At 36.0% G+C, this 16176-nt stretch overlaps 1 protein-coding gene across 1 annotated transcript in view; it reads left to right on the top strand.

The window, feature by feature from the left end:
* Positions 1 to 11822: 11822 nt before the first annotated feature.
* MUC6 (mucin 6, oligomeric mucus/gel-forming) overlaps positions 11823 to 16176 on the top strand; it is a 50225-nt gene continuing 45871 nt past the window's right edge. Inside the window, exon 1 of the mRNA XM_055722574.1 lies at positions 11823 to 13097. Within this exon, the coding sequence (XP_055578549.1) occupies positions 13049 to 13097 (49 nt within the window). The 5' untranslated portion in view covers positions 11823 to 13048. The remainder of the gene's footprint in view (positions 13098 to 16176) is intronic.

The raw sequence follows: 16176 nt of genomic DNA, 5'->3' as shown, positions 1-16176 counted from the left end.
TGCCTATTTTTTCATTGGTATCCATAGACCTTAGTATCAGAGAGGTAGGGGAGAACTTCAGCATGTTTTTTGTAATTCGAAATAGAAACCTGGTAAAAATTGAGGAATCAAAATTAATATACAAGCCTAATGTTCGGATTTTGTCTCCAGGACATTCATTATGAGTTGAGTTTATCTGATGTACTCTCAGGTAGATGCCGTATAGCTCCAAACTTCTTAAAGCTGCTCAGAAGTTTCTTTCTCAGATGATCCCAAAGTAAGGATATATATAAAGGATTATACCATATAGGATTTTGGAAATCAGATTCCATGGAGTACTGGAAACAAAATCCTAGCTAAAATGGGAATTTTGATTTGGAGGTGTCTGTCTCAGGCTCATGATTTCTTGAGCATCTGCAGTGTATTGATGGTAAGTTGTTGGCATATTTGGACACTTGGTCCTGGCAAAAGCAATAAGAAATTGATTTGTTAAGATCACAGGTCACAGATACTTTGTAACTGCCTGGTTAATAGAGCCTTTATAATTTCCACAAACTTATGCTGTTGTTCTGCTTTTGTATTGCTACACTGGATACTGTGAGTACAGTACCATTTTGTGTGGGTGTTCAAACAGAAGTTCTCTGGTTCAATGCAGTATTCCACTCAGTAGAAATCTTTAGCCTCCAGTCTCAAGGTATGTTACTGGTCTTTATGCAGCTCATCATTATTTTCAGTTCCAGAGTTACCTTGATGATCTTTTATGTCTCTCAATGCTGCAGAAGACAGCTGCAGAAACATGTCTTTTTAAATCCCTCTTCTTTAATAATGTGTACAGATTAGATGCTGATACTTAACAGTACATACTTGAGTAATGATGAGAGTTTCTCATCCTTCCCTCCTTGCCAGTAGCCTTGAGTGAACATTTCCTTTGGCAGAACCAATAACCTGACTGCTCTAAATCCAGATGCTTCACAGTGCACTAAATACATGGAAAGGCAACATGAAAAGAGCAGATAGGTTGCATCTTCACTGAAAATAAGCAATCAAAAACCTGGAGTCAAATTCCATTTGTATATTCTTATATTTGTATCCATTAGAGAATGTTGCTGTAAATATTCCAAAGCCTCAAAACACTCAAGGATATCCTGATATGGTGAATGATGTTTATGTCATTCTTGGGATACCTGTTGAGTTTGATGCTTGCTGGCAAGAATTTTAATCATGGTCATTTAATAGCTTCTGCCAGTCTCTTTAAGATTTGATTCAGCAAGTAGACAGTATTAAAGTGCTAAATCTTGAACATCATACACAGTATGATTTTTCACATGTTGTTAAAAAAAAAATCTTGAACATTATAAGCTCAGTGGTGCAACTCTGTAGCAGTACATACAACAGTGTCCTAAGTGGTGTGCTGCTTTTATCTGTGAAACTGGAAAGAACTTTCATGCGGGGACAGGGTGTATGGGCAATAAATGTGCCTTCAGCAATCCAGTGGTTTCCCTGTCTGACTGTTATGAAAGCAATTGTATATGAATGATCATATAAATTATGAATGTTCTTGGCACAGATTGTCAAGAGAATGGGCAAGATTGTTTATCTTGTTTGCTTCAACATAAAGATCTTTTCAAGTAAGAATCCCACAATGCAGGTTGTCTTGAGTTCCTCAATGTATTCTAGCCATATGAAGTTGTAGGAGGTGAAGGCTTTCTACTATTTTCTAACAGCAGCTGCTCCACAGTTCTTATTGCTTACTCTCAGTGCTCACACCCTAAACAGGATATGAGGAGAGAGATCTTAAACTGCATTCAAGTTTAGCCACTGTAAAAACTGTTGGAAAACACCATTTCCCCTCTCTCATCATCATTCATCACTGTTGCAAGCATAACAAAATAGCAGAAGATACCATTAGTACTGGCAAAGCCAGCAGAAGTGTTTTGACAGTTACTAATGTATTTCAGCTTAGTAACATTTCAATATAATTGTAGCTCGCAGCCCTTGTGAAATTTTCCTTTCTGCAGAAAAACTACCACCCTTTCTCAGTATAGGCTGTAATGCGTAAGTATTCTCAGATAGCAACTATTGGCTCCAAACAATTCTTTCTGTTGCCTCTCATTGAATATAAGGATATTAGGCTATTAAACATCTTTCCAAACCATGATGTGGGCTTTTTATTGCTTGGCTGGAAGAAACAGGTTATATCTGGACATGAAGTTTTCACTGTATGGGAAACAGCAGCCAGTGAAAAATGCTGCAGAGCACCTTCTCAAACAGTCCTTTACATGTATAGCATGTTTGTCCTTTGTTATCTATGCTGCCTTCCCACACAATTTCAAATCCAGTCCCAGTCCTTATCTTCAGCAGACTCCCTTATCTGAATTCAGTATTCTGAAGTCTGTTGAAAACGCTGAAAAAAAAGGCTGTAGTCATCAGCAATGCTCTTCTAGCAAATTGGTAGTCTTTCCAATAAGCTAACCACTAAGAGGAACAAGCTTACCTGAGAGTCTGAAGGACTGCCATAATGCTCACTACTTGTCATGCATCATGTGCAAGGCATTGACCTCAACATTTCTTTTACCTGTAATGGTGTTGATGTTTTATAAACTCTTTAAAAAAGAGTGCAGCTGCATACATCTTTCTCACCTTAGTGAAAGAATAAGTGATTGAACCAGTACCAGGCAGACGTGTAACCTTGTTTCTCAGTACGTTACTGGAAGAAACTTGAGCAAGATCATTAATGTGATACAGCAGAAGATAGGTATAGCAGTAGTAATTAGTACAAATGCAATATACTGTTTGAAACTGAATTTCAGTCCTCAAAATAGATCTGTGTGGGAAGCCCACCTTCCTATATGAAGCCTAGTAGAAGTCAATAAGGATGCTCCGAGAATTAAATTCTCTTGCACCTGTATTTGTGGTTCTTGCAGGAGAATGAAGGATAACACAAAGAAGGTCATTCCATTTGTTTCTGACTCTGTATGAAACATCTGACATTACAATGTCTGCTGCTTATTGAAAACCCCAAACCCCAGAGTAACCAGAAGTGTGCAATTCCTCAGTGAGGGCAAGGAATACCTGACCTTTCCTTCAAGCTGTTCATTTACATAGGCACCACTGCACCACATAATGAGGGGGTTGTAGTAATTGATGAGAATATATGTAAACATCGTAAGGTCTAGCTTTTCAGGTAAGATCAATGAAACACAAATAAATTTAGTTTTGCCTGGAAATGTATGGAAGAAAGATTAAAATGGTAAAAGAAAAGCTAAAGTTTCACTATTTTTAAATTGCCTCTACATTCTGGTGCTACTCAGATATGAATTTTCCACTGCTTTTGAGATTTGGGGAATATTACCATTAAAGTGCATGAGAGTTTTATCATAGACGTCAGCAACTGCCAGCATTTATGAGTGTGTTGGTTTAGTTTAATTAAAAATATGTAAACACAGGAGCAGTTCAACTTGCCAGATTTCCCACAGGCAGTTTCAGGTTCCCATATACTTTATATTCTCAACAAGCAAGTACTCCACTGATAATCTATTGAGAAACTAAGGTAAGTGTACTATATACAGCTCATCAGTCACAGGCTTTGGAACAACTGTGACATTAACTCGAATGGAATTACTGACACCACACCAGAATTACATCACTGAAACAAAACCTGGCCCTGCACTTTTTTCACATGCTTTGGGCCACGTTAAGTGCTTTGATTGGTCAAAGTTTTCAGTTCTGTGTAGAGTTGTCAGTCTGACAGCAGCATGGTTCTCTGGACTCACCAGAAAAGGACAAAAGAGTATTCATATATGTACAAGATGTATATGTATATACATTTGTATATGTGTGATACACATACAGTATGTGCATACATTTACATACATGGTAAGTATTAACAGGTGGAAAATATATTGAGACTTGTTAGAAAAGTGAAGTTGAATTAGATGCATTTAGCAATGTATGGTCTGACTTCTTAGGAAAACAGCATATTGTACCTTAGATAAAATATACATTTGGGGAATATCTTGTTTATATTGTATTGTAGGGACATAACATATGTACATGTTTTCGTTATTCCTCCCTCTGCTTGTTCTTAAACTGAAAAATGAGAAACTAGAGATTTCAAGTCAATAATTGAAGTAGTGAAACATATCTGAAAGGAAAGAAAATCTAGAATAAAAAAGGTGGAGAGTACCTACTACTAATTTAGTAATCACTTTAACAAAGAGGACAAGGGAGTAGTCATACTCACAAGTACTGAAATTTAATTTGCATCCTACCTAAGCATTCTGAAATAGTTCTTTATATTTGTCCTGTACATTTACATATAAGACACCCACAACCTGACTCAAGGGGAGAAAATCCAAACTTGAAATATTAAAGATATAACTACATGGCACAATGCAGCAATTCAGTGCTGTGTTATGCTTAGTTTAAAAAACGGAAAAGTGAAACTGCCAAATAAAGGCAACTGAATATTTAATTCTCATTTTCCAACTGATTCTTCATACCTTATTATTTTTAATCTTCCTTAGAAACTTTAGAGTGTTAAAAGTGCATGTGTGCTTAATTAAACAGAACTTTCAAATAGTGGGGTTTTTTCCCCATGAGAAAAACTGTTCTTACTGTAACAGTGTGACTGATAATAGCATATAGATTCGATTATATTTAATCACACGGAAGTAAAGAGCTTTCAGGTCTGAATCTGTAGCATATATTAGGGTGAAATTAGGACAAAAATGTCAAATCTTTGTGAGAAAGCATAGTGCTGACAACTTTATTCTGCATGAAAATAAACACAAAATGGCTGCCAGTGTCTCCAGGGAGTGAAGTCTTAACACATTAAATGATCAGCTGACAGAAAGAGACATGACAGAAACATAGCTGTCTGGACTATGAGGCAAAGCAGCCGTAAATAACATTGCAAGTTGCAGCTGCAGTTCCATTGTGTTTATACTAGTCAAAAGTAGAGATTTGCAGAAGTGATGCAAGTTGTTCATTTTTGCTGCAAGAGAATGTATGATCTCTGTGTATGCATTCTTCCTACGATTCTCTATATGTAGTGCTCTCTGGCCATGGAAAAAAATAGCCACACTCTCCTTTGTTCTTAAAACTGTATGCACAGAAACTACCTTCATTAATCCCTTCATACTTTTCACACCTTAACTGTGTTTCATTCTCTCAGTAACTTCATTTCTTTAGAACCGGAAACAGGTTTCCTAATTTCAGAACAAGATATAAGTCATGCTTTTCAAGTTTTTCCTATCATGATTCAGAATTCTAAGGGGTTTGGCAAAGTGAGTATCTCTTTTGTAGGTTTTTGTTGTTGTTTCTAAAATCCAAATCAACCAAAATGCCTAAAAAAGAAAAGGATCAGAACGTATCAAGTAAAGGGTAAAAAGAAGTATATACTTGACTGTATTATCTTAGCGGATATGTTATATTAGCATCAATTGGAGACTATCTGTTCTAAAATGCACACACAGTAAAGGGCAAGTTAAACGTGATTGCCACTGACTTCCTGTTCCAAGCTCTTAATATTTGTGTAAATACAGGTTTTATTTTACTTTCTTACCAGTAGAGGTCAAAGCCTGTACTTAATGGATTCCTGCTTCATATAATGTATTTGCTTTTCATTCTATATCTGGTAATAAAATCCACCTGATTATTAAATTAATAGACCTATGATGTAACAAGGGGCAAATAACTTTATTTTTTCTAAGTCCGGTTTGAACATTAATGAGAAACTACAAATTTGGCTCAGCTCAGCGGCATGGCGATTGTGAATAGAGCAATTAGGAGAACCTAGGCTGTTTCCTGTTTGTGTGACTCAGTGAACTAAGTTCTAAGCTAGAAACGTTTGAGCCACAGCTGCTTTCATGTGTAATGCTTTCCATTTGTTTGCTGTACTGCATGGAGTCAAAATGCATACTTCCCAGAAGAACTGTTGACATGTAATTCAGGTTAATTCCTGAACTTCCCTTAGAGAGGAAATACCAATTAATTGTTAAAGCCTAAAAGCTGGGGAAAAAAATTGGCCTTTGCTTTCCCAAATTTTTGCTTATAGGATAATTTCTCTCCATGCTAATACAGCCCGGGGAGGGGGAAAAATATTAGGAATTTTAAAAAATATAATAATTTGGTATCAACATTTCTATTTGGGCAAAAAAGGAGCAATCCAAGTTTGGATTTAATTCAAAATGAAGTCTAACCTGTCTCTAGACTTTGATATGAGATCATCATGAATAGTCAAGAAATAGCAAGAAGGAATACCTTTACTCTCTCTGCTGGAAGCAAGTGAAAATGAAAGAATCAATGTCTTCCTCTACAGGCTAATTAAGCACTGGAAGATAAATTTGGCCTTAAGAGATACTACACAGATTTTGTGCACAATTACAGTGTTTGAGGGAAATTTTAATGGAAAAGGTCATACTCGAGTATCAAGAGAGAGAAGACAGACATGAATAAAGGGCACATTCCCTCTATGGTTTCTCTTTCCTCCATTGTATCATCGGGTTCTTTTCTGTCAGCACTGCAGCTAAAATTACCAGGATTTAGGATAAAGTGTTGTAGAACAAGCTGTGCAGTCCAGACTGCTCCAGAGATCAGCATGCAAGCCAGTTTGAGCCCAGCATGAACAGCACAGAATTCAGGATCAGGAGATGAGAGCTAACAGTTTGCCTTCCCTGTGTCTTGTGCATGGGAAGGACAACATGGTATTGTCTGTGCGAGCACACTCACGGTGGCAGGCCTTGCTGTTTGTGTAGGGCATTTGTTTTCACCCATGTTTTACTCCAGAAGTACTTCAAATATTTTGTCCAAGTTTGTCTTCGGGGCAGCAGTTATGCTTCAGAGAGCTGTGGGAGTAGCAGGCTTTCTCAGCCTCTCATGTTGGCAGGATACAGAGCGAGAACGACAGCAGGCGAGGTCCCCACAGCTGTAGTATTTGAGATATTCATCAACATGAATGCCAGAGGCATAAAGCCAACACGGGGAGGTCTCAGGCCATTGTACCCAACAAATTATAATTAAAAGGTAAGTGCCAGTTAATGAAGTATCTACCACTTTCAGAGCCATGTGTTTTAAATTTTTTTCTACATTTTTTTCTTAACCAGTATATAGGAAAGGCTTGACTTTACAGTCATTTAAGTACAAAAGTACTTGTGGAACAGTGAAAGAGTGCTGTTAGTTATTTCTTAGTTTATATTCTTTTTCCAGCTATACGCACTGAAAAACAAGAAATTAAATCCACCATGACACCTATAGCCCCTGTATCTCTGTATGTTGCAACAAAACATAATTTACATTGTTAAATGAAATTTTACATTTAAATAGCTGTAGTCAGATACTCAAGGACAGCAGAGCTGGCTCCAGGTGAATGACAGCCCTAATAGTCTACTCAATAGCATTTCTTCTGGTTGTGTGTGAGCTATCTTGTCTATTTTGAAGACTGTATCTGATAAATTTCAGAATTATGGACCATTTCCTAGGTGTTGAGAAAGAATTCTCTTTGGTTTGGTGACCAAAAGCAAAGGACGAATTATGGATTTCTACTAAAACCATAAGGTGGATTATTTAGTGTCTGATGGCACAGTCACACTGGGCTTTTAAGTACTGTTTGGGGAAGGAGATTTAATGGTACAAAAAGTATGAAGAGGTGGGTAGAAAGGCACACAGAATGAACATAAATATCAGAGGATTCTAAAGGTGGGACATAGGCTGAGGACAAGGGCCTAGCTAGTTATGGGGTTTTTTTTATTTCTCAGCTGAAAATACCGTATTTACCACAATTGGAACATTCTCAGAATATGTATCTGATTTACTGTCAGTTTCTTTGGAAAGCATCTTGGCAGCAGGGGCAGCCAGCTGGCTATGTGGTGGTTGCCTGCCAGCTACTCAGACAAAAAGGCAGGAGCCCCTGGTGCGTGCAGTGAGCTTAGCCTGGAGAAGCAGCAGTATATGTAATCCTTCGCTTCCTGGTTAAATTACCTGAAAGATAACAAATACAAACAAGCAGACAAAATGGGAGCCTGTTTTCTTAAGTTTAGGATAGTAATGCCAGTTATGTTGACCTTTGGTTTATTTTGATAGTGTTATGGTAATGAAATAATCTTTCGCAAGGTGAAGCACTAATGCTTCCCCATTTCATTCTGACTTGACTAATAATTGCATCCCTCTTTTCCTTTCTGTCAGCTATTCACAGTACTGAATTTTCTGGCCCTTATTGAAAGTGTTTTATATAAAATGCCTAATACTGACTACTTGCCTTTCTTTCTTTAGTTTTTCACTCTAAGCTGTTTTTGTGAGAACAGAAGACCAGGACATAAAATGTTCAGTATGTGTTACAGCATAGGAATAATTCCTTTTAGCTCCTTTCCACTGTAGGGGAGAAATCAAAAATACTCCGTTTTATTCCACAATAGTACAGAGAAAAGATTACTCGGCTCTTTTTTTTTGGTTGTCCATGTCTCATTCAGTTATTCATTGTTTAAAGCTTTGCACAGTCTGAAGCTGAATTCTGTTTATATTAATTACTTGTAAATTTTGCATGAGAGATGCAGTCAGCATATATTCAGTTGTGCCTATAGGAATTTAGTGGTTTTGCCTTATATGGCAGAGATACCACTGTTCAATGACAATCTCGAGTTATGTGGACGTGCTTCTGCTCTTGTCAAATGCAAAATTCATTAAAGGAAGTGAGATATTTCTGACGATCATCCCCATTTGTTACTATTGCACCCCACAGTATGATCTTACTAAGATTTTAAAATGGCTTAGAAACTGAAGGAAACATTCTATCATACCTGTTGTGAAATTTCTAAGGCAAATTTGCAGTGATCTTTTGAACAGGATACTGGATAAAAATTGGCCTGAAATCTTCATGTGGCAATCCTATCTTCCAGTTTCATGTTTGAAGGATTTCAGACTTCTTTCCAAGTCTGTGTTCATACTAGACATGTTAAAATACACATATAGTTAAGGTATACTAATAGAAAATAAATAGTTACTTTGAGACAGTCTGTACCAAAAAAGCCCCACAAATTTCCCTGGAATGTCAAGCTTTCCTACTGAAATTCTACAGTTCATTTGATTGCAGATAGAAACTGAGATTTCCCTGCCAGTCATAGTGGATGTCTCAGTCATACAGAACAAAGATAATCCAGTTGTATTCAAGAGCCTCATTTTATCTAATTCTGATACAGCATTTCTAAGATACTAAATGTTATATTGTACATAAATGATGCTACCATGAATATTCTAAAACATTTGTTTGAAGGCCAGTCATCTACAATAATCTGGAAGTTAAAGTATATATGATTTTAATAGTCTCATGTTAAACCAGTATATCTTACAACAATTTAAAACTTGAGCAAGACAGAAAATCAAATATCAGAGCTCAAAGAAAAAAAAACCACACCAGATCAGCTGCTGTGTCAGATTGCTATCAAGCTGTAGCCAGTATCTTTATATAACAGAAGGAGCAAAGGAATCTTAGAGGCACAAGCTTCAAAGGTTGGAAATGACTTGAACACCCACAAGACACAGGGCTAATCAAACGTTGTATTTTGGTTTGACTCTTTATAAAGATATGTAGCTATTTGTCCAAATATATGCAAGGCTGCTAAAATCATACACAAAGATGGGGTATATTACTGGAAGTGGAATATTTTCTTAGGGATCTTTGTAAAACCATCAAAATATTCTATAATTCATACACCTGTAATTTTCTAGATGCATTAAACTGTGCAAGATGGTCTGTTACTTAAAGTGTTATGACTCTCTCAATATGCATAATTTCTGGCTTAATATAAAGTCCTTTGAGATTTCAGAATCGTCCAGAAGTATTATACATGATCCTGGAAAGTAAACTATACCTAAATACTGAGAAATTTTTACTGAATAATGTAGAGGGCCACAATAATCTCTGCTTAGGTTTACAATGCCAGTTTGTGACAGTTAATGATGTTACTAAGTCAGTTATAATAATTACATAGAAAAAAACCCCATTAATTAGAGGTGTCATTCTTTCACTACAGCTGGATAGACAATTTTCCAGAAACCTTTTCCACATAAAATAATTGTCTGTGTACTGCAGACTTAGTCACTTCTCATAGACCTTCAGCAAATGCCTTTTTCTTGGTCTTGAGTCCTGACTTAAATGTAGTTGTAGATCAATGCTTTTGATTAACTGTATTTACATCATCATTGTATGTCCTTATAAAATACCAAGCTGCCTGCTGAATTGTAAGTATTTAGGCTGATTCAGTGAAATTCTTTCCAGGATAGCTGAAGGTAAAATCTTCTCAGATAGAATGAGTGTTAGTTAAGAACATTGCTACAAATATGGAGAACTGAAAACAATATTTTGGATAAGTATTTGTAGTAACTTTTGCTACTATTTGCATTTAATGAGTTCTTCTTAAGGTTCATATAATAAAGACATAAAAGGTTTTGGTAAACGTAAATGCTACAGTGAGATGCTTGAAGGCATGGTAATGGAAGAGCAAAGGTAGCCGTTAGGTGCTATATAAAGGCTTTAGGACCTTCTCATGCTTTGACGGTGATCTTAATGCCATGAGGTGTCAGTCTGGTACCTCTGATAGCAAAAATGTTGCTTTCAGGTGCCCAGCTGTGGAAATGAGCAAGTCGTGGAATGTTCATTGATATCAGCTATTTTAATTTTTACTACTTGACAGAAAGATTATGTAAATACGTAAAAAACAAAAATAAATACCTGTTTGACAACAGTGATGGATTTTTTTTTTTTCATTTTTTGTGTCAGAGGAAGGTAAATTTCTGCATGACATTATTAGTGATCAAGTTTGAATTGTTAGGGAGCACTTCAGTTCCTGATCTTCACAGAGCAGTTATTTCTTAGAAGTGTGAAAAATGAAATTCTGTTTTGGATTTCATTAGTAAGAACTTAAGAGGTGATTTGCCAGACATTAATGTGATATATACAGTTGTGAAATCTTAGTAATTATAGATTTATTGATCATCAGTCTAATTATTTTGCCTGTTTTGAGGACTTAATATTTTTGCATTTTGATCCAGATTTTCAGAAGTCATGAGGGATATGGGTTATTTGTGGTCACACCTTTTGGGAAAAGGTACTGTTTATTCAGAAAGTGCTGAGCAGTTATGATGCACTTTTAAAGTATATGAACTCCTGCATCCAAGAAGGGAGCTACACAAAAGTCACATAAAAGTTTAATTACTGGAGTCAAATAGTAATTCTCACATTATTACATTTAATTTTAAAATTTCTATTGTTTTAACTACATTAAGGTGAAATCTGTGAAAAGGATCTGTAAACAAAAAAAATATTGCATCAACTGTGACGGAGTCAAAGGTGATGAGATTGTTCTTGTCTTGTGGAGGATTTTAATATTAAATTTTCACAATCCAGTTGAAACCATGGGATATGCTAATGATCAGTATGTAGATGCATAAAATTCTTTCTTAAGTGTCTGAGATTTAACTAAACAGATTTTTTTTCTCACTGAGAATTTTTCTCTTGATTTTGTTCATTTACTTTGTTTTGTTAGAAGGCAGATGCAGATAATTTTCAACAGAAGTTTTGGAATTTAGGGTCACAATTCTTTTATCAACAACTGTATATTTACCCCTTAGTTGCCAGGGGTCAGGCATGGGGGAAGGGAAGAAAAGGCAAAATAATTAAGACAGACCTCAATTTCAATTAAAATTTAATGTTTTTATTTTAATCACAACCAAGTAACCAAGTTGAGCCAGGGCTTAAAATACATTAAAGGATGGTCACTGTCTCTCCTGTGCTTCTTCCCACTACTCAGAAGGGGTAGCTCTCAGAACACAATGAGGAGCCAGTTTTAAGCAAAGGTGATACCAGATAATATATATGGTATGATATATGTGGTATGGTATATATGGTAATGATACCAAAGAAGGATGAAACAGTAGGAATCCAGGAATATAATGAATTACATAAAATAAGTATTGCATAGGTGAAACAGAAAAGGCTGAAGAGATTAATATGGAGAGGTAATCCATACCTTTTATATTTTATGGGGAAAGTTGTCTTCTAATTAGACTTTTTTCCTGAAGTAATAAATGTGCTAGTGAAAAATGACAGGATCAAGCAAGTGAAGGTCTTGTATTGTGGCAGTGATACAGTGAACATTTTCAGTGCATTCAGCTTTTAACCTCTGATGTGGAGAGAGCCAAGTGTTGTAACAGAACTGGAACTGATCTTTTGGTATGTTGGTGAGAAGGTGGAGATCAACTTGTCAGAGTTGCCGAAGTACCGCAGTGCAAGAGCCTTTCCTGTTTCATAACACGGATTGCCCTGCGCGCTTGGCAGTGCTAAGGTGGTAGGCAAGAGCTTACTCAGCTTCCTTGCAAACTGAGGAAAGAAGCTGTAACGTGGACAGCCCTTTTTGCTGAGGCACAGTTTATCATTTTGCATAAAAAGTCACACAAGGGAGAGATTAACACAATCGTTCAGAAGAGTAAATAAAAGTTAATTAAAGAAGATTTAATAAAAATCTGTGATCTGTAGCTCTATTCATTCATCCCTTACCATCTTTTATCCACATGTTCTTCCCAGCAGTTCCAAAACTACTGCACTTCATTCTTCCACTTTGTGTACAGGTCAGATGTTACTCCTCTCTTTATCAGATAGTGATCATAATTTGTGTATTATTTGTCTTTTTGCGTATTGCTTTTGCATATAATAACAACTTTCTTCAGTAAATGAAGTTAAAAGTGTTTGAGCCGTTACAAAAAGAAACCATTGTAAAAACCTTGTAAGAGTGATAATGAACTGGAGGACAGTTGTATTTTCTTTTTTCTTTTCTTTTTTTTTTTTTTTTTTTCTAAATGGCATTTAAGAGTGTTGAACTTGATGAAGAGGAGATCCTGTTTGGCGGGCACTCTGCTGTTGCAGTTTCTGAAAGCCATGGGAATGAGGGAGGGCATTGCAATTCTATATATAAAGCATTCAAGCTTGAAGAGGTAAGCCTAGAAAGTAGCAGTAGCAGCACTGCCCATTTGGAACCGAGGAGAGTACGGGAAAACCTCTCCAGTTAGGACATGCATCATGTTTCCAATAGTAATACTGCTCATCTGCAGTTTTCTGCAATCAGCTGGTAAGTCTTAATATGCCTGTCTTCCTCTTGGTATATGATTTGAAGGAAAATACACATGTATTGAAACAAAGTAGGTGACTCCATTGTAATATTACAACCCATGAGGTTCAGGTCTTGTTCTCCTTTCCCACAACCATCAGCATTAAATCTACACATTTTATTCTCCCTCACTGCATCTTGAAACACAACTGCCTATTTAATAACATGACTGAAATAGAACTATTTCTTCTTAACTGTTTTTAGATATGTGGCTACTGATTTGTTGGATGTTTCCCTAAAACTGGTTCCCTAGGTACAAGGAGTATTTTTTAATGGACTTCTGTTGTGTTTCCATGCTGCTGAGTACCTTCATCTTTCAGATGTTTATGATCTAGTGATGTGGTGATGTCACTGTGGAAGTTGTATGTCTTATGTGTAGAGTGATGATCAAAACCTTTTTCCTTTGTTACACAGACTGCAAAAAGTATTAAGTACGATCTATGTGAGGGCATTATTTTTTTGAGGAATGATGTAATAGAAAGAATCCTGTGCTGCAGAAAAGGCAAATTATTCCAGTCTAAAAAATTAACATGACTCAAAGTATTCCTTCATATATTATTCAGTGTAGTATAATTTGAATATTGAATATTCAGTCTTTTAAAGAGCTCTGTCTTCACTTTCTTGATCCAACCCATCTGACTATCAGATAACTGTGTAATTTTTTAAAAAAGACAAGTTAATTGACTCTGTAGCTACTCTGCCTTCTTACTTATTCCTCTTCCTGTAGTGTTTTTAATGGATTATTTGAGAGTGAGCCTTTTTTGCCAAGGTTTGGCATTGCTTGAGATAACGGTTTCTTTTTATCTCTTCTGTGTATTCTCTGTAATTAGTTGTTACAGTTCTGATTTCAAGAACAGGCTGCAAGCTGATAAAAAGCATACTTCACTTGCTTTCATTGAAGAAAAGTTAAATATTTCTTCTGTATCGTGTTTACTATATTTAGTTGAAATTGGATGGACATGCATTGCTCTTAAATCACTGACGTAAACTGTAGCATTAAAAAAATTGAAGTCTAAGCAACTCAACCCTTTTGTATACTCTCAGAGCCAATTTCTGATCTCAGCTGTATTGTTATCAGGTATTACTCCATTCACTGTATTAGCACTATTGTAAACAAGATCAAGTCAAGTACCTGAACATAGGTCCTAACCCCAAATGTAGATGCCTGCAAGTTCTTAATCTACATGGTTTCCTATGTTAGATAAGTAGATGTATTACTATAAACACTAATATTCACAATCAAATGGAAAATTACTGTTGACCCCTACTCAGCCACAAGCTTTATGTATGAATTTGGCAGTTACAAGTAGGGCCTCATCTATAAAGTACTGTGTTGTCTCAGATGGAACTTCAATTGGATTTTAACATAAAAACATAAAGTAGGATCTAGAAAATTCTTACAGAGCAGTCTTCTCACTTTGGGATGTATCAACATTTTGGGGCCCTGAAATGCCATGCAAGATTGGAGACTAAAAACAAATAAGGGTTTTCTTTCTGCGAAGTAAGTTTTTGAAAGCAGACAATTTTTGGAGGTATATCTGAACAGTAAGAGGTTGATCTGTCTGTTCTAAAACTGGCCAACAGGCAGGATGCTCATTGTTTTGAACTCTAGACCCAGGTCTTCTCTCTTCAGAATAATTTAAATCAAAGCAAGGACTGCAGTTCTCTCTTCATGGATCTGCATTTCAATTCTGTGCCTTGAGCCTATCTGTAACTAGAAATGTAATTGTAAGGATATACATTTGGTGCGAAGTTTGATGGAAACTGGAAGACCAACTTCCTCTTTCCCTTGATAACTCAAGAAAAGCAGAAAACATGCATTACCCTGATTAAAAAAAACTACAGAACTTTAAGACCAGATTGAAACTCTTAGTTCTAGCTTTTACTTAGTAACAGATGCTGATTCCTTGATTAAATTGATGCTTCACCACTTCAGCTATTTCAATAGTCAAAACTGTGCGTGGATCCTTAAGAGACGTTTTTGTTCAGTCGTGATATTTTTTTCTTACAAAGTACGCAACTAGAAAGTTACCTTGATTTATGCTGTTGAATCATCTTGTTTTGCAAGTGGCAAAGGGAGTTAATTTCATATTGAAGAGAAATCATTGTGAAAATGTGCAACTATTACAGCTATGACTGTAGCACTACCCTTGCTGTTAAATTTCATTTTAAGTTTATATAATTTATTTTAAAGATCTTTTCCTTTCCAGAACTTCTGACATTTCAACATTTCTTTTTGTCTTAAATGAGAAGATAAAAAGTGAACCCTTTACAGAACAGAAATCCTGATTTTTTTCTTTGGAAGTACACAAAAGATTTCATTTCAGTGTTTTACATCGATCAGAAATGTTTTGTTTTCGTTCATTTACTAATGTGAAATACTTTGATTGAAGTCATTACAACATAAGATTGTATTTTCCCATAGGGATATCTCATAGTAACTGTAGTATAGGAACAAAATTACTTCTTTCTTCACAGTAAGTGAGGTTTCCTGTCTGGATTGTATTATGGTCATGAACAAGACAGGCTAACCATCCAGAAATTGCACTTTGAAAGATCTAATTCTCAAGGAAGTCAGGCCAGCTAGAGCAGAGTAGGAATTGAAAGTAAAACTTCCTTTATCTAAGAAAAGTGAAAGTCTGTTTAAAGTTCTGTGGAGCTAATTAAAAATCAAGTATTTCATGGCAACTCAAAATCATCCCATTTATCAAAGGAAACCAGAATACTTGCAGCAATAGTAAAATGACAGTGAGCAAGAGTTCAGTAGTTTAGAGATCTCATTTACCACTAGGATGGCCTTTCCAATGGAAAATTCCTAAATGGTTGTCAGATACAACTTCTGCTTTGGGGCCGTAGCTCTTGCTGCATATATGCAACCTGCCATTTCATGTGGTTGTGAATGGTTATTAATATTGCCAGGATGATTTTACTAATCTCTTCAGAGTTAAGTGTGAGAAAAAGAATGTATATGCTGAGAATAATTACCATACTCTAATTAGTTTAATAGTTTGATCTGACAGGATACAGACTGGCAGATAGT

This window comes from Falco cherrug, chromosome 10 (genome assembly GCF_023634085.1).
Source record: "Falco cherrug isolate bFalChe1 chromosome 10, bFalChe1.pri, whole genome shotgun sequence".
In the NCBI taxonomy this organism is placed as follows: Eukaryota; Metazoa; Chordata; class Aves; order Falconiformes; family Falconidae; genus Falco; species Falco cherrug.
This window is presented reverse-complemented; position numbering and strand designations above follow the sequence as displayed.